This window comes from Panthera uncia (assembly GCF_023721935.1).
Source record: "Panthera uncia isolate 11264 chromosome D3 unlocalized genomic scaffold, Puncia_PCG_1.0 HiC_scaffold_9, whole genome shotgun sequence".
In the NCBI taxonomy this organism is placed as follows: domain Eukaryota; kingdom Metazoa; phylum Chordata; class Mammalia; order Carnivora; family Felidae; genus Panthera; species Panthera uncia.
In genome coordinates this window covers 334653-353203 of record NW_026057587.1, presented here as the reverse complement: position 1 = coordinate 353203, position 18551 = coordinate 334653, and the positions used below count along the sequence as shown (strand labels likewise).

Below are 18551 nucleotides of genomic sequence, written 5' to 3'. Positions count from 1 at the left end.
CGGACCGCGAGATCGTGACCTGGCTGAAGTCGGACGCTTAACCGACTGCGCCACCCAGGCGCCCCTCCACCGTTCTTTAAAAGCAAGGGCCTCAGGGTGCCTGGGGGGCTCAGTCGCTTAAGTCTCCAACCTTGACTTCCGCTGAGGTCACGATCTCATGGTTTTTGGTTTTGAGCCCCGCACTGGGCCCTGCCCTGAGAGTCCGGAGCCTGCTTGGGATTCTCTTTCTCTCTCTCTCTGCCCCTCCCCTGTCTGTGTGTGCTCTCACTTTCTCAAAATCAGTAAATAAACTTAAAAAATAAAAATAAAAGCAGGAGCCTCACCTGCCTTTTCGTTGCCGTATCTCCGGGGCCACAAACAGGGCTTGGCGATAGTAGTCACTCAATAAAAGTCTGTGAAATAAGTTGGTTCCAACTTGGGGAGACATTCTTACTACAACTTCAAGCCTTTTTTAAAAAAGTTTTTATTTATTTAATTCGAGAGAGAGAGAGCATACGAGCAGGAGAGGGGCAGAGAGAGGGGGAGAGAGAATCCCAAGCAGGCTCCGCACCGTCAGCGCCTGACGCGGGGCTCGAACTCCCCAACCGCGAGATCAGGACCTGAGCCCAAATCAAGAGTTGGATACTTAACCGACCGAGCCACCCAGGTGTCCCTACAAGTTTGAGTCTTGTTATCATCCTGAAATACAGTTCCTCATTTCAAAAAATTCTTTATTAGTTATTAGAATAACGGGCATGGTACTGGACAGAGGCGTCGGTCAGTAATAATGTATTTTTTTAAAGGTCTTATTTTTAAATAATCTCCATACCTGATGTGGAGCTCACACTCAGGACCCCAAGATCAGGAGTCACCTGCTCTACTGCGCAGCCAACCGGGCGCCCCGATACTGCATTTCCCAAACAAGCAGAGGCAGTACGGCCACATGATGCCTGATCTAATTTATATGAAATGTCCAGAATCGGCAAATCCATCGGGACAGGAAGTAGCCTGGTGGGTGCCAGGGTCTGGGGTGGGGTGGGGGTGGGGGTGGAGCAGGCAGTAACGTTAATGGGGGCGGGGTTTGATCTGGGGTGATGAAAAGTCTCGGAAATAGACAGAAATGGGGTTGCACAGCGTCGTGGAAGGACTGGATGCCCCCGAACTGTTCGTAGGAAAATGTTACTTTTCTGTCGCTTCACCTCAATTGAAAGAAAGAAGCCAGTCACCAAAGGCAACTACCGCCTGATTCCACTTATATGAAGTGTCTAAAGTAGCCGAACTCATTGAAACAGAAAGCAGGGTGGCGGTTGCCAGGGGCTGGGGAAGGGAGGAAGCGGGGGATGTTGTTTATGGGGACAGAGCTTTACTTTTGTGAGATGCAGAAGTTCTGGACCTCTGGGTCCAGCCACGTGAATGTAGTTAACAGCACTGAACTGCGCGCTTAAAAAGAGTTAAGATGTTAAATTTATGTCTTTTTTTTCTTGGTACCATTTTCAAAAAAAAAACAAGCAGAAAGAAATACGTCACAATAGGAAGACTTATTAGGTCTGGGTGCTAGGTACCCGGTGTGCATGATGCTATACTATATAGCATACTTTTAAGATATTTCACAATCAGGAAAAAAAAATCTGAAAGTATTTCCTTGAGATACAGGGGCAAAAACCGATCTAGAATTTTTTTTTGAGCTTTTGTGCAAATCTTTAGACTTGAACAGCAGCCGTAGGGCTTTACTTATCCTTTAAATTATATTTTTAAACGCTGATCTTTTTTTAAGTTTATTTATTTCATTTTGGAAGAGAGAGAGAGAGAGAGCATGTGTGGGAGAGGGGCAGAGAGGGAGTGAGAGAGTCCCAACAGGCTCAGCGCTGAGCTGTCAGGTCTGGAGCCCAACGCGGGGCTCGAACTCACAAACACTGAGATCGTGACCTGAGCCAAAATCAAGAGTCGGATGCTTGACCGATGGAACCAACCAGGCGCCCCCGTAAAAGATGGCCCTTTAATTCTATTTATGAGGTATTAAGAGCATACCTAATATACACACATAATGAAAATGATTCCGCAGGATTGCTTAGTTATCTGTCACTGCTTAATAAACCGTTCCGGACTTAGGGGCAGGACATCACGACGTCCAACGATTGTGTGGCTCGGCTCTGGGGGTGACCGGGCTCAGCAGGGCGGTCCCTGCGCAGCTTTGTCAGGTGCTTGGGTCAGAAGTGGCTGCGGAAATCAAGAAGCTCCCTCCCTCGCAAGGCTGGCAGTTGGTGCTGGTTTGGGCTGGGTCCTCGGTGGCGGTTGTTGGCTAGAACACAGCACAGAGCATCGGCACTTGGTCCGGGGTCCAAGAGCGAGCAGCCCGTGAGAGCCAGGCAGACCTCATCGCCTGTGCCACATCCTGTTCATTAGAAGCGAGCACAGCTAGAAGGTGCAGGGTTAAGGCTATCTAGAACTTTTTCATCTTGGAAAACAGAAGCTCATTAAACATGAACTTCTCGCTCCCGCTCCCCCAGACCCTGGCGCCCCCCCCCCCAGACTGTAAATCTGCTCACGTAACGGGAATCCGTATTTGACTTTTGTGACTGGCCTATTTCACTTAGCATAATGTTCTCGAGGTTCGTTCCTGTTGTAGGAGGTGACGGAATTTTATTCCCAACTTTTAAAAAATGTTTTATTTATTTCGGAGAGAGAGAGACAGAGCGCTAGCGGGGCTCAAACCCATGAACCGCGAGATCGTGACCTGGGCCGAAGTCGGACGCTTAACCGACTGAGCCCCCCCGGGCGCCCCATTCCAAATTTCCAAGGCTGGATGATATTCCACTGTATGGCTGGAACACATCGTGTTGAGCCATTCGTCCGTCAGCGGGCGCTGGGGTTGCTCCCACCTGTCAGCTATTGTGAATAACGCTGCTGTGAACACGCGTGTGTGACTCTCTCTTTGAGATCCTGCTCTGAGTTCTTCGGGGTGTATACCTAGAAGTGGGATTGCTGGATTCCCAATTTCTCCACACCCTTGGCCGTGCTGGTTGTTTTCTGTCTTTTGGGTGGTAGCCATCCTGATGGGTGTGAGGTCAGATCTCACTGTTTGGCATCTCGCCGATAATTAGCGATACGGAGAATCCTTCTATGTGCTTGTCGACCCACTTGTACATCATTTTTGGAGAAATTCCTACTCAAGTCCTTTGTTCATTTTTTTTTTTTTCAACTTTTTTTTTTTTTTTTTTTTTTTGGGACAGAGAGAGACAGAGCATGAACGGGGGAGGGGCAGAGAGAGAGAGGGAGACACAGAATCCGAAGCAGGCTCCAGGCTCCGAGCGGTCAGCACAGAGCCCCATGCGGGGCTCGAGCCCACGGACCGCGAGATTGTGACCTGAGCCGAAGTTGGCCGCTTAACCGACTGCGCCACCCAGGCGCCCCCTTTGTTCATTTTTTGACCGGGTTCTTTGATTTGTTGTTGTTGAGTTGCAGGAGCTTTGTATATATTCTAGATATTAACCCCTTATCTGACACACGACTTGCAAATATTTTCTTCCATTCTGTTAGGTTGCCTTTTCACCCTGTTGACTATGTCCTTTCACACAAAATAGGCTTCGCTTTTTCTGGAGAACTGCCACAGGCTGCAGAGATACGTGTTAAAGCCACACAAGTATAAACAGGTCTGGGCAGAAAATAAGTCTTGCCCTGCCCTGGCTGCCCCCCTCGAAGGCAGCGTCTAGTACCAGGTTCTTCTGTGGCTTTCCAGAAGCTTTCCTTGAGGCTTTGAGATGTAAAATTACCATAGGGATTGTACAGGGCTCATATTCAGACGAACTGCAAAGTTGACCTTTCCTCATAGGGTTTGGAGAGCTTGTGTTCTTGGCTTGAAAGGTGCTTGCTTTCTTTTTTTCTTTTTTCTTTTGTTTGTTTTTAATGTTTATTTATTTTTGAGAGACAGAGAGACAGAGCATGAGTGGGGGAGGGGCAGAGAGAGACCAACAGACAGACACAGAATCCCAAGCGGGCTCCAGGCTCCGAGCTGTCAGCACAGAGCCCGACGCGGGGCTCGAACCCACGAACTGTGACATCGTGACCTGAGCCAAAGTGGGATGATTTAACTGACCGAGACCTGCCGCCCCCCCCCCCCCCCCCGCCCGGCGTCCCAAAAGGTGCTTTCTTAAAGGAGAGAGTGTTTGCTCTGAACAGCGTCTGAGTTACTGTTCTGCAGGAAGATAAGAGTTTGTGTTTTGTTTTACTCGAACTCAGTTCCTCTTGTCAGTCCTGTGCTGGGGAAAACTCTCACTTCGGTTCTTTGTTTTTCAGAAATTCCAAGGAACATGAAACGTGCCAACAGGAAGACAGCAAAAGTGCTGACCTTCCCCCAGATTCTTCTTCAATCAGAAACTGGTAGGGTATCAGCCATTGGGGCAGGTGGGCAGAAGGGAATATAGCGCGGGGAGATGAAGAATTAGCCTCCGGTTACCGTTTGCTGCTTTCCCTTTGAGCTTTGGAGACACCTGAGTTTCAGGGGGCATCTGGCTGTCCAGCTTGTCCAGCTAGAGCTGATGTGTCACAACAGAAATGATTCCGTGCTGGCTTTATTACCCAGAAGTGGGTAATCAAGGTGAGGGCAGGGGTTCTCCTGGGGGCTGGGGGGGGGGTGGTGGTGGAGGGAAGACCCAATTCTGAAACCACCGCAGATGGAGAGAAATCAAAGAATTCAAGACCTATCCGTGCAGGAGAAATCTTAGATTCGATGGGGAGGGGCCGTGGAAGGAGAAGGAAGAGAAAAAGAGCTCGACTCCCTGCTGTTCCCCCCGCAGCAAAGCTCAGAGGGTGCGGGTTTCTTGTTTCTTTCCGTGGAGGCTCCTGAGGATTGAGTTTCAGGAGCTGGATTCCCATATGGTGGTAAACACGTTGCCGAAATAAACACCTTCCTACCTGACAACTTTCTCCCTTTCCGGTGCGGGGGCAGGGCCGGGACAGGGGAGCTGGAAGCAAAATGCACTTTTCCCACGGAGCCAGATTGCACTAACCGCGGCTCGGGGCGGGGGCCCTTGGGAGCCAACACCAAGTGCAGAATCAGGTGCCCGGCCGCCTTAGATCTCAGCCGCCTCAAGGAGAGGGTGGAAAGGGAGACAGCCTCGGGCTTGTCTCAGTGAGAAGGAGCTGGAGAATAGGTCAGCGTGGGAGTCCCTCCTGACATTTGGGCTTCTGGAAGGTCCTTCTCCCCCCTCCCATGGCCTATCTGGAGTGTTCGTCAGAAGCCTCTGGAAGGCATGTGAAAACACAGATCCCTGGACCTTGCTCGGCATGCCTGAGAGCCCCCGGGATTCTGGTGTTCAGCCAGATTTGAGGTTAACAGCCCGGTTCCTCCTTGTCTATCAGAGGGCGACCCAGAAAGCCTTCCCTGACCTCTCCCGCTGGGGTCAGGTCCCCTATTCACTCACTCACTCACTCATTCATTCATTCCACAGACCATCACACCCCTCGCACGCTGTGGGCCCTGGTGTGAGGACAGGCATACTGGTGAAGGAGACAGACAGAATCAGGCCGGACGATATCCGGGTGTCGCGGAAATAAAACAGGATGATGTGATAAGGAGTGTTTCTTTAGATGCGCCGGCCAGGGGAAGCCTCTCTGAGGAGGTGACATTGGAGCTGGACCTCGAAGGAGCTGCTGTGGAGACCAGTGATGAGTGTTTAAAGCGGTGAGCCCAGCACGTGCCAAGGTCCTGTGGTGGGTGCAAGCCGGGCACATCAGAAGATCCACCAGAGGCTTAGGGTGGCTGCAGCTCAGGGAGTGAGGGGCGGGGAGAGGTGGAGGAGGGAGGTGGCCCAGGCTCAGGGCCTTGTGGGCCCCAGGGAGGGCTGGAGGCTTTATGCCCGGGCAACGGGCACCGACGGGAAACCAGGACGGGGTTTAGGCAGGAAGTAATTCGATCCTGCTTGCTTTGACAAAGGGCCATTCTGTCACCTCTGTAATACACCCTCACTGAAGCGGACTCCTTTCCCTGAGAGCGTTTTTCTTAGGTGCCAGTATAGACTCACCGGTGTGAGAGTAATATCTTTGTCCCTACGGGTCTGGAACCTGTACGAGGCCGCGGCTGATGGGCCCCGTGTCTCCCTTGCCCGTAAGAAATGCTCAGTAGACACAGTTAAACCGACGGCCCTGTGAATGTCCAGCGGTGCCCCCCCCCCTGCTGCCCCGGGCCCTCTCCCCCCCCCCCCCCCCCCGCCCCTGGCCTCTCTCTCCTCCCCCCCTCCGCCCACCAGCACCACCCTGTCCCTGGCAAAAAGCAGTTTCGGATGCTGGCAGTTGTGTCCGGAATGGTGTTGCCATCCCTCGCTTGCTAGATCATATTTTTGGAAGCTGCTTCTACCTAGGTTCCAGCCGCCTCCGACATACAGTCTGGTGGCCAAGGACAGTCTCCCCCTCGGGGAAGAAACAGGCAACTTTGCTGTTCTACGGTTGAGCGAATTTTTAAAGCAGGCGGCGGGCTTTTCCTGTCCCAAAGGATTCTCTGTCCCGACACTGGCCTGCTGTGCCTGGCTGCCCAGGGACCGTCGTCTTGCCCTGATGCTGCGGGACGTGTCCCCGTGCCTCAGCGGGCCCCGGGCAGAGGAGGGCAGGCTGCTGCCCTTTTCTGGGCGGGGCAGAAAATGTTGCTCCGGCAGGACAGACAGCGAGACAGACAAACAGACGGGGGCTGGGTGCAAATGAGCTGTTCAGTCAGGCCGAAGCATGAAAACTTGGCGATCGTTTAACAAGCCAGTGTGGGGTCAGGCCCCCCCGACGGTGAGAGGTTAAGTGGTTCTCTTGAGTTAAAAAGAGAAGCCTGAAAACTCAGCCCAGAGTGTAACAAACCGGCGCTCATATGCTTTGGGCCTGGGAACAAAAGCCCTAAGAAAGAGGGACAGGGAGAGAGAGAGGGAGAGAGAGAGAGAGAGAAGGAGGGGGCAGAGGGAGACTTGGACTGCGGGCCTTTGGAGCACTTCCAGATACTTCCCCGAAAGCTGCTACCACAACCACGCCAGCCTCACGTTGCGCCTTTCAGGTCCTTGGACACACGAAGTTCACTCTCACCTCAGGGCCTTTGCACCTGCTGTGCTCGCTTGCCTGGAACCCTTTCCCTGGGTCTTCACGTGGCTGGCTCTTCTCTATGCCGTTCTTTGCTCCCATGTTACCCTCTCGGAGAAGCCCTACCCTCACTCTCTCTATCAAACTGCTCGATGCTGTCTCTTTCTGTGCCTTTAGCATTGTCCGAAATGATGCTGTTTGCTCATTCGTGGACTTGCTTTTGTGTCTGCCCCCACCCGCTGGAATGCACCTCGAGGAGAGGAAGGACCTCTCCCATGAGCTCTCCAGTGCCCAGGACTGTTCTGCCACATAGAGGGCACTCAGTAAACATTCCCCGAACGAATCAATCAATAACGCTGTTGATTGTGGCTGCTGGCTGCTTGCCAGAGGGTTTCATATCTGTATCCATTGAGATGCTTTTGGCTTTTTGCTACTAGAAAGCACCAACCCAAACAGTCAGACAATCAAGGCATTTATTATTTCCGGAGGGGGAGAGTCCTCTGATAGGGCCGCTTTGGGGTTCTCAGTCTCAGTGGCCAAGGACGGGTGTCGCTGAGGACCCAGGCTCTTGCCATCTCCCTGCTCCGGCATTTGCTACACGGCAAGATGACGGTCACCCCCCCAGACGTCTGTCCCACTCAGACGGGATAACACCTGCCACCCTCTTGTCTCATTGGCCAGAATTTGGTCATGTGTCCGTCTTGTCTCTAAGCCAGTCATAGCGAGGCGAATAGTATTCTCCAGACCGGCTCGGCACAATCGGGATCCCCTCCTAGGGGGGCGTGGGGTCCCCCTTTTTGAGCCTCGTGGCCACCCGGAAGAAGGTGGGCACTCTGCATTCAGCAGAGAGGGGGGTGGAGAGGAGTTTGGGGAAGGCGGCCAATGGTGCCTATCACACGCAAGTTTAATGTTCCATTTCATTGTCACAAAGATCGTGTCAGCAATTGACCCCTGATGCACCATTTTTTAACACCCCACCCTTTAAACGACAATTATTTTCAGTAAGAATAATTATTTTCCGGATTCCTTCTTTAGTTTCTTTCTTTTTTTAAAGATTTAATTGAAAAAAATTTTAATGTTTATTTTAGAGAGAGAGAGAGAGAGAGAGAGAGAGAGAGAACGCAAGCAGGGGAGGGGCAGAGAGAGAAGGAGACACAGAATCCGAAACAAGCTCCAGGCTCTGAGCGGTCAGCACAGAGCCCGACTCGGGGATTAAACTCGCAAACCATGAGATCATGGCCTGAGCCAAAACCTAGGTGCCCCAACTAACTAGAACTTAAAGAAAAATTTGGAAAAGAAAAAAAGAGTTGCATGCTCCACAGACTGAGCCAGCCAGGTACCTTCCTTTTTTAGTTTTAGACAAACAGAAAGAAGAATACATTTCTATTTTAAAGATGTTTATTAAAATATTGTGTGTGTGTGTGTGTGTGTGTGTGGCACCTGAAGTTCTCTGAACTAAATTCTGTATAGAATACCGTACTTATTAAAGGGCAAATTGGGGCTCCTGGGTGGCTCAATCAGTTAAGTGTCTGACTTTGGCTCTGGTCATGATCGCACAGTTCACAAGTTCAAGCCCCGCGTCGGGCTCTGTGCTGACAGCTCGGAGCCTGGAGCCTGCTGTGAATTCTGTGTCTCCCTCTCTCTCTGCATGTGCTCTGTCTCTCTCTCTCTCTCTCCCCAAAATAAATTTAAACAAAGAAGTAAAGGGCAAGTAACACAAGGATGCTAATTTGAAGCTTCCGCAGATATTGTTAAAACTCAGCAGCAAGGTAGCAATTGTTCAACATGGGAATTGGTAAGCTTTTTCTGCAAAGGGCCAGAAGGTAAATATTGCAGGCTTTTTGGGCCATAGTGTTTCTGTCACAACTCAACTCTGCCATTGAAGCAAGACAGCAGTGGTCAATGACATGTAGTGAATGGGCTTGGCTGTGTTCCAATAAAACTTCATTTACAAAAACAGGCTGGGGGTCAGATTTGGCTTGTCGTTTGACAATTCCTGGTTTAGAAAACTTAAAGGGTTTTTTTTTCAGGGGCAATATTTTATCACTGACTTTCTTAGAGTTACTGTTGTGCGGTGATAATAAGCAGACTGAAGGGACGCCTGGGCGGCTCAGTTGGTTGAGCGTCCGACTCTTGATTTCAGCTCAGGTCATGATCCCGGGGTCGTGGGATTGAGCCCTGTGTTGGGCTTTGTGCTGAGCATGGAACCTACTTAAGATTCTTTCTCTCTCTCTCTCTCTCTCTCTCTCTCTCTTCCTGCTCCTCCCCTGCTCGCACATGCTGTCTCTCTAAAAAAAAAGAAAAGAAAAGAAAAAGCTTGGGGCTCCTGGGTCCAACTCTTGATTTGGGCTCAGCTCACGATCTCAGGGGTGGAGCCCCGATCAGGCTCTGTGTTGACAGGGCAGAGCTTACTTGGGATCCTCTCTCTCTCAAATTAATAAATAAACTTAAAAAAAGAAAAGAAGCAGGACGAGCGGGTTTTATTATTGTTTTTAAATTATCTAGAAGCAATGCATTGTGGGGGACTGGATCCATGGTCTCAGCCTCGTCTTACAGAGGGGGCACTCGGGTCTTACAGGGGCGACCCGGGCTTAGGGGGGGGAAATGCCTGGAAAGCAGCGAGCCCCCATAGCCGGCACGTGTCCCCTTCCTGCCCCCCTGCGTGGCAGGGTCCTCTTTCTGGCACGGTCGCTCAGGGGAGCTAGCGGGCTGCCCCCTCACACTTTGCGGGACTTCCCTCTCTGGCCCAGGACGGGCCCAGGAGGGAGGCGGTCCCTCCAGGGTGGGCTTGGTGACAGTTGGGAGGCCCACGGCCCCTCACTCCCCTGGCCTGGAGGCTGCGGAGAACCTCCCCCCGCCTCCCCCCTGCTCCAAGCCCTTCCCACCATATCTTATCTGCCACCTCCCTCCCCAGTTCTTGATCAAAGATCGACTCTCGGGTCCCTCTTTACAGCTCAGTTTCCTGCCAGCCTCCTAGGACGCTCGGCAAAGCTCTAGGCCACAAGCCCTGCGCGTCGTGGGGGCTCCTTTTCCTTCCCTGTGCGGCTCAGACGTTTACCATCATGTAGATATGTAGATATCATCGTGTAGATATCAAGCGGGGTCCTCGGCGGTGAGTGTACGCCCACGTGTCTGTGCAGTGCCACCTCCGTCCACCTCCAGGGCTTTCTCATCCTCCTGATCGGAGACTCCGTGGCCCTGAAACACTGACCCCCCGGTCCCCTCCCCCAGCCCCTGGGGCCCACCACCCCCCCTTGCCGTCTCTGCCGACGCGACTCCCCCGGGCGCCTCACACCCGTGGGATCATCCCGTATCTGTCCTTGGGCGGCCGGCGCCTTTCATCACGCAGCACACACGTCCTCAAGTTGCGTCCCGGGCGTAGCGGGGTCGGCGCTGCCCTTGTTTTGAAGGCCGAATCATCTCCCGCTGCACGTTGGTCCTTCCTCTGTCGACGGACGCTCGGAGCGTTCCCACCCCTTGGCTCTCGATGCCGTGGACACGGGTGGGCGAGGGTCTCTTCTCTCCGAGCCCCAGCTCTCAGTTCCTTGGGGGATAGGCCCACAGGCAGAGGTGCTGGGTCAGGTTTAATTTTCCGGAGGAGCCACTACGTTTTTTTCCCCATAGCGGCTGCAGCGTGCACAGTGGTCCCATTTTCTCCGTATCTTCTTTAATACTTGTTATTTCCTGTTTTGCCTTATTTGTTTGTTTGTTTGTGTATTTGCTTACATTTTCCACGTAGGCTCCACGCCCGATGTGGGGCTTGAACCCACACCCCCGAGATTGAGACTCCCATGCTCTACGGACTGAGCCAGGCAGGCGCCCCGTGCCTCACCTTTTTAGAGCCTTGTCCTGGTCAGGGGCCATCCTCTTGTCTGCGGCAGGCAGCAAACTACGGGAGACTTCTGTCCCCTTGTGCGCTGGCAGAAATGGAGCAGAGTTCTTAGCTCACGGCTGCTGGCCCGGTTCTCCCCACGCGCTTCCTTCCACCTTTGTCCTGGAAAGTGGTTTTGTGTTGGAGAATTAGCCCTTGTCAGAGAGGCACTATCTCAAGTCCTGAGAACCAGGGGCAAAGGTACTATTCAGCTGCCAGCTTTTAGAGAAGGAAGGTGGCTGGAGACTGTCAAAGTGTTGAGTGATTCTGCAGGAAGCCGGGATTGCTTAGGGCTGGGCTAAGTCTCCAAGGGGAGGACTGGGCGTTCTGGGGACCTCCACGAATATTTACAAGATTGTAGGGGCATTTTTGCCCATTGATGAGAAACAGCTCTTCAGAAGTCATTTGCATCAGTATGAGAAATTGGCATTTTCATTAAAATCTATCCAGGAACCCTTCTGCCTCAGGGCCTTTGCACTGGCTCTTCCCTCTGGGAAGCCCTTCCTTAGAAATCTGCATGGCTCCTTCCTGTGCCTCCTTTAAGTCTTCGCTCAAATGCCACCTTCTCACAGACGCCCTCCCAATCACCCCATTTAAATGCATTGCCCCCTCCTTACTGGGGGCACTTATGCTGCTCTCTTACCCACCCCCCCACCCCCAAGCACAGATCGTTAACACAGTGCTGTTCAACAGAAATGCAATGGGAGACAAATCTGCAATTTCAAAGTTTTTAGTAGCTGCTTTTGTTTCTTTTAAAGATTTTATTTTTAAATAGTCTCTACAGTCAATGTGGGGCTCGAACTCCCAACCGTGAGATCAAGAGTTGCACACTCCTCTGACTGAGCCGGCCAGGTGCCCCTGCCTATGTTTTAAAAGGTGAAAAGAGGCCCACCCGGGTGGTTCAGTCGGTTAAGCGTCTGACTTCGGCTGCGGTCATGACCTCACGGTTTGTGGGTTCGAGCCCCGCATCGGGCTCTGTGCGGACAGCTCGGAGCCTGCTTCGGATTCTGTGTCTCCCCCTCCCCTGCTCACACTCTGCCTCTTTCTCTCTGTCAGAAATACAATAAAGAACAAAAAGAAACAGGTGACATTCGTTTTAATTGTGTATTTTATTTAACCCAACGTATCTGAATGTTTTCATTGCAACGTGTCATCAATATAAAGACATTGAGATAGTTTATGTTCTCTCCTTCTACTGAGTCTTTGCAACCCGGCATGTTTATGACACATCTCGCTTGGGCTGAGCCCGTCTCGGGCGCCTGGGAGCCCATGTGGCCAGCGGCTACCGTAGGGGACCGCACTGCTCTGACGCGTTATACAATTTACCAATGATTATGTTTATCGTTTATCAGTCTTTTTTTAAAAATTTTTTTTTTAACATTTATTTATTTTTGAGACGGAGAGAGACAGAGCATGAGCAGGGGAGGGTCAGAGAGAGAGGGAGACACAGAATCCGAAACAGGCTCCGGGCTCCGAGCTGTCAGCACAGAGCCCGACGCGGGGCTCGAACTCACGAACCACGAGATCGTGACCTGAGCCAAGTCGGACGCCCAACCGACTGAGCCCCCCGGGCGCCCCTCGTTTATCAGTCTTGCTTGTCTGCTGGAACAGGAGTTGTGCAAGGCCGGCGAGCTTTGTCACGTACGCTGCTGGGTCCCCGGCGCCCAGCAGAGCGCCCAGCACAGAGCAGGTGCCCAGTCAGCAGGGAGAAAGCAGATGTGATCTCTGGTTCCGCCCTCGCCCTCGCCCTCGCCCTCGCCTGGCAGCTGTGGCCAAACACGACTGCTTCCCCTTCCTCAGGAGATTTTTCCTTTTCTCCCGCCCTTGCCCTCACCCTGTCTTCTCTCCGGCCGGCTGCCTCTCTTTTCCCTTCCTCCGCGTGTTCCTCTCCCTCAGCTAAGAGTCTCGTCCGTTATGCATCCCTCGGGGGTCGGGAGGCGAGTGCCTCTGGTTCAGCCCCTGCTCCACTGGAAACCAGGACTCTTTGAAACCAAGGCCTTTCCTTCCACGCGATCCGGTTAGTGCTCTTGAGGAGAACGCCGAGACTTCCCGGGCTGGGGTGGGGCAGACGGCATGTGGCTGCTTGCACAGAGCGATGATTCCATCTGACGCGGGCACCTTGCTGAGTGTGTAATCAGGATGAACTCATTTCAAGCTCATGACCACCCCCCGGAGGTGGGCGCGGTTGAGCTCATCGCTATCGCACAGGTAAGGGGGCCAGGGTGCAGCGAGGATCGACGGCTTGCCCGAGGCCACCCAGCTACGCAGCCTGGCTGCACACGTGGATTTTGAACCACCGGGCTCTGGTAGCTAGTGTTCATCAACACATATCGATTGAAAAAAAAATTTTTTTTAACGTTTATTATTGAGAAACCGAGCACGAGCAGGGGAGGGGCGGAGAGAGAGGGAGACGCAGAATCCAAAGCAGGCTCCAGGCTCCAGGCTCCGAGCTGTCCGCACAGAGCCCGACGCGGGGCTCGAACCCACGAACCGCGAGATCATGACCTGAGCCGAAGTCGGACACTTAACCGACTGAGCCACCGACTGTGGGCCAGGCGCTGTTGTAGGAGTTGGAGACACGGTCACGGGCAGAACAGACAGATTCCTGCCCTTATGAAGTCTGCATTATGTAGTGTGTTGGAGATGATAAGTGCAGAAGTAAAGCAGGGAAGGGAGATAGGGAGCATTGTGGGGTGTGGTTTGTAATTTAAAGAGAGTGGATAGGAAGGAAGTGCTTGCAGCGATGACATTTGAGCAAGAACTCGAAGGGAGAGAAGAGGGTGAGCTCTGTGGGGGTTTGAGAGAAGAGCAATCCAGGAAAGGGACCGGTAAGTGCAAAGGCCCTGAGGCAGAAGCAAGGTGGCAGGTTTGAGGAACACCGGGAGGTCCAGCAGGTGGGCCGGGGGTGGGGGGGGGGGAGGGGGAACACGAGGTCAGGGAGATGGTGGTGACCTTGTGGGCTGTCATGTGAACTTCGGCTTTTATTTTTCTTAATGTTTATTTATTTTTGAGACAGAGAGAGACAGAGCATGAAGGTGGAGGGGCAGAGAGAGAGGGAGACACAGAATCCGAAACAGGCTCCAGGCTCCCAGCTGTCAGCACAGAGCCTGATGTGGGGCTCGAACTCACAGACCGCGAGATCATGACCTCAGCCGAAGTCGGACGCTTAACCGACTGCGCCACCCAGGCGCCCCAGGACTTTGGCTTTTAATCTGACTGAGGTGGGGACTGCAGGAAATGTTTGATTTTTTTTAATGACAGCTAGCTCATGTAGCATACAATGCACTCATTTGATGGGCACAACCCACCAGATTTTAGTCTATTGCACGGGGTCGTGCAAACACCACCACAGTCAATTTTAGGACATTGTCATCATCCCAAAGATATCATCATCCCCCCCCCCCCCCCCCCCCGCCCTGATCCCAGACCACCACGAATCTGCTTTCTGCCTGGTGGAGTTGCCCCTTCTGGACATTTCCTGTGAACGGAACCCAACACTATGTGGTGTTTTGTTAACACGCTTCTTTCACTTGGCATCGTGTTTTCAAAGTTCACCCGCACTGCGGCCCGTAGCAGCACTGTTTTCCTTTTCGTGCCAAATAACGTCCTGTGGGGTGATACCGCCCCTCTCATTTACCTATTCGTCAGCTGAGGGACACGGGGGCCACCTCCACCTTGGGGCTGTTGCGGGCAGCGCTGTAAGGGCCATTGGGGCACGGGTGTTTGTGTGGACGCGGATCTCATTTCTCTTGTGTGTGCCCCAGACTGGAACAGCCGGGTCTTAAGGTGAGTCTGTGTCCAGCCTTCTGAGGGATGGCTTCCCCGGGGGCCGAACCATGTTACACCCCCCTCCCCCAGCAGTGTCTGAGGCCACCAGCGTCCCCGCCTCTTTGCCAACACTCACTCTCCGTCTTTCGGTCACGGGAGACTGTGGAGCGGAGCACGAACGTCATCTGACTTGGTTTTCACGGGATCCCTCCGGCATCCACGGTGAAAACATTTTACTCCTTTTCATCTTTCTTTCTCTTCTGCGTTTTTGCTGCCTTTCTTCATCCTGGCAAGGTCTTTCTCTCAAGTGCGATGAAGCTTTTTCTCCTGCTTCTTAGGTCGCCTTAGGTCACCCCCACAAACCTGCCCCCGGCCACCCCCCCCCACCGGAAGTGACTCCCCTTGGGCGAGATCACGGGTCACGGGTCTCAGACAGCCTTTCATCTCCTCTGCCTCTGGTCAGGTGACAGCCAGCTGTGACGCAAGGTCACTCCCGCCATGTCCTTGGGCCTGTCTTGGGTAAGCATCACGCACATTTGGACCTTGAGGAGTTCGTAATAAATGCAAGTTAGATCGGGTGAGATGGTCAAGGCGAATGAGCCTCTTTGAGGGAGGAGGGGTGTCAAGGAAGTGGGTGGGGGCATCCGGCCAGGGCAGACCCCAGGTTTTAGTTAACTGGTCAGTTGCCAAGAACCACAAAGTCAATAGAAATAAGACAGTCCCCAAAGCTGATGGCTGTTGAAGACCTTTGGGAATTCGTCGAAGTATATTCATTCCTCCATGAGAGACTTGATTAATTACTTAATGCTGTAGCAAGCGAGTTGATTACTTCGTCTTTAGTGCCTATGAAGTATGTGCGGGACACTGTCCCAGTGCTGGGGGTGCATCCGTTAGCAAGAACAGAAGGGCTTCTGCTCTAGAGCTGGGGGAGACAAAGGAAATAGAAAAACGAAGACAACAATTTCAGATAAAACGGGGTGACTTGGTAGAGCGACTGGTGGCTTGGTGTTCCCATTTTGGATATTTAACAGTAAAGGCCCCTCTGAGGAGTGGACTTTGAGCTGAAGCCTGGAGGAGGAGTGAGCCCCAGAAGGATCTGAGGGAAGAGTGTTGTAGGCCTGAGGTACCGCAGGTGCAAAGGCCCTGTGGCAGAAGAAAGCTGGGGCCGTTCAAGGAACAGAAAGCAAGCCCAGGAGGCTGGGAGTAGCGTGAACATGGGGAGAGGCTGGGAGATGGGGACAGAAACGCGGACGGGAGCCAGGTGGGGCAGACCGAGGGACGGCACAGGGCTTATAGCTGTGTTCACGCCTCCTGGGAGCTGGCATGAAGTGCCACCAGTTTTCCAAATCACTGAATCCTCACAACAGCCCTTGGAGAGAGGCTCTTATCCCATGTGACAAACGAGCAAACTGAGGCCCAGAGAGGGCCAAGCCACTTGCCCCCAGGACTCTGCCGTGGGGAACCCCGGAGCACGGGTTTCCCTGGACCTGCTCCCATGGGACAACACAGCCTTGCCCTGGCACCCCTCCTGCACGCACCCTGGACAAGAGCAGGTCTCCAGGCAAGGCTGTCTGGCCGGTATGCAGTGGGTGCCCAATAAATGCGGGCTCAGGCCAGGCCACGCTGCTTAAGGATGGGCCGGGGATAAGGCCGCTTCCCTCCCGGGTCAAGTGGGGGTTTCAGAAGGCCCCTTTCTGAGCCATCAGGGGCTGGCTTGCCTTAGCCGGGTGCTGAGGACACTGCCTCCCATCCCGTGTAACCCCTGCCCGGCCCTTGCCCTCTCAGCAGCCCAGTCGGGGAATGAGGGGCTCGGCCTACGTCAGGGCTCCGGAACCCAGCGTGAGGTGGGGGCTGGGGGTCGCAGGCACCCGGAGGCAGGCCAGGCCGGGTGGGGGGCTGCGGAGGACTGCCGGGGAGCCCATGGCCACCTGTTCATTTCCTCCAACTCGTTACCTGCGATAATCCATCCTTCACTCGCTCATCATGTCTCCGTCTTCGTTAGAAAGCACGAACGTGGATCTGTTGACTTGACCTCTCCGGGCGCCTTTCCGATCTGGGAAATGGAGCCCCGTGTGTCAGGCCCTTAGCACAGCACCCAGCCTCCGTTCATTCTCAAGTGCTTGCTGAGAGCAACCATCACCTGCCAGGCAGTGGGGCAGGACGGGGCAGACAGACAAAGCGTCCACCCCACAGCATCCCAGCTGGGGCGCAGGGGGGTGGGGGTGTGTGTGGGTGGGGGGGGCTCAGAACGCAAAGAACAAATGAACGTGTTGCAGGCCAGGTGGTGCTCCGCGATAAGGGGGAGCGCGGCCCGGGAGAGCCGGCGCTATTTCATTTTGCACAAGGTGGCGGGGGAAGGCCTTTCTGATAAGGTGGCGGGGCAGTCGTGAAGGAAGGAGCCCGGCAGATATCCGGGGGAACAGAAATGCCAAGCGAGGGGGGGTGGGGCGCACTGTGGCGGGTTTCTGGTGAGTTGGGAAACTCCTACCCAATGTGACCAAAGACGTGGGCCGTGACAGGGGAAGTGGGAGAGGAGGACCGGCAGGGGCGCGGGATGGGGGAAGGAGCAGCAGGGGGAGGTGGGGGAGACAGAGGAGGAGAAGGAGCAGGTCAAGGGGGGAGGAGGAGCCGGGAAAGGGAGGTGCGGGGCGGAGAGGGGAAGGGGAGCGAGCGGGGGAGCCGGGCAGCGCCGACGCCCCTGCACGCGGACGGCGGAACCCCCCCGCCGCCACCCGCGGAAACGGAAGCGAGGGCGTGGGGCGCGAGACTCCCCCCACCCCACGGCGGGGCGTGTCCTCCAGACCGTCCGATCCGCGCCCCGCCCCGGCCCCGCCCCCCTGGCCGCGCGGGCCCCGCCCCTCCGCCCCCGCCCGTGGGCGCGCGCCCGAATCCCGGTGCCCCGGGCGGCCCGGGGGGCGGTCCAGCGGCGCCGGCGATGGCTCATAAGACCGCGGGCCACCTGCCGGGCCGCTCCTCCGCGCGCCGCGCTCCGGGCCCCGCCGTGCCGCTGCGGGCCGCGTCCCCGGAGTCGGCGCCTCTGTCGCCTCGGTCCCCGTCCCCACCCAGGCGCGGAGCAGCGCGGGCTCCGGGCGGGCGCCAGGGCGCGCAGACATGGGCAGCCGCGCCAGAGCGCGCCGGGCGGCCGCGATGCTGGGCTTCCTCGGGCTGCTGTGCGCCGTGCTGGGCGCCGTCATGATCGTGATGGTGCCCACGCTCATCAAGCAGCAGGTGCTCAAGGTGGGTGAGGGGCGCCGGCCGGGGCCCGCGCCGGGTCGGGGGCTGGAGGGCGCGCAGCCGGAGGCCCGGCGAGCTGCGGCCGGGATCGGCGCCCTGGTTCCGGGCCCCCGAGCACGGCGGAGCCCAGAGCACATCGCCAGGGGCAGCTGGCCGCCTCCCCAGTACCCTCCGCGACCCAGGCCGAGGTGCGGGGCAAAGGAGGCTTCCAGGGACTTTCCTGGAGGCGCGGGCCAGGGTCCGGAAGGCCAGAATGAGAGACCACCCGGAGCCTGACCTCACCCTAAGGGGGTCGGGGGCCCAGGACGGGCCTGGAGTCTGGCCACATTATGGTGCTACCCTCCCGCCTCTTTAGTACAGCAGCCTGAGGCCGCGTCTACTAAAATTAGGGCCGCACTTTGCCTGTTTCCTGTGCGCCCAAGAGGACAGGAACCCTCCATTCATGTGCTGCTGTGACACTCACATGGGCGCCCCGGTCTCCCATTACGGTGCTCAGTAGAGCATTCTCTGCTGTCCAGAATCCACACAGAAAGGCCTTCTTAGGGGCCGAATGCTCTGTCCTCCGCCAGCATCGCCTTCCCGATGCGGATTGGAAGCGATAAGCCGCTTTCTCCCCAGATTGACACAGAGGCAGCCACAAGCCCAAGGC

General features: G+C 55.0%; 1 protein-coding gene and 1 long non-coding RNA gene across 9 annotated transcripts in view; one reads left to right on the top strand and one right to left on the bottom strand.

The window, feature by feature from the left end:
• The window catches only part of SCARB1 (scavenger receptor class B member 1), a 500386-nt gene that overhangs the window by 419334 nt on the left and 62501 nt on the right, over positions 1-18551 (top strand). For 4 of the 8 annotated variants that reach the window (XM_049620662.1, XM_049620660.1, XM_049620661.1 and 1 more), the window contains exon 1: positions 17614-17905. In XM_049620662.1, the coding sequence (XP_049476619.1) occupies positions 17780-17905 (126 nt within the window). In that variant the 5' untranslated portion in view covers positions 17614-17779. The other 4 variants (XM_049620666.1, XM_049620664.1, XM_049620667.1 and 1 more) reach the window with 4 other exon arrangements.
• Positions 14137-17113, bottom strand: LOC125915031 (uncharacterized). Its single transcript, XR_007455536.1, has 2 exons — positions 16622-17113; positions 14137-15590 (listed from the first exon to the last, which is right to left on the bottom strand). It is a non-coding gene; the product is annotated as an uncharacterized LOC125915031 (long non-coding RNA).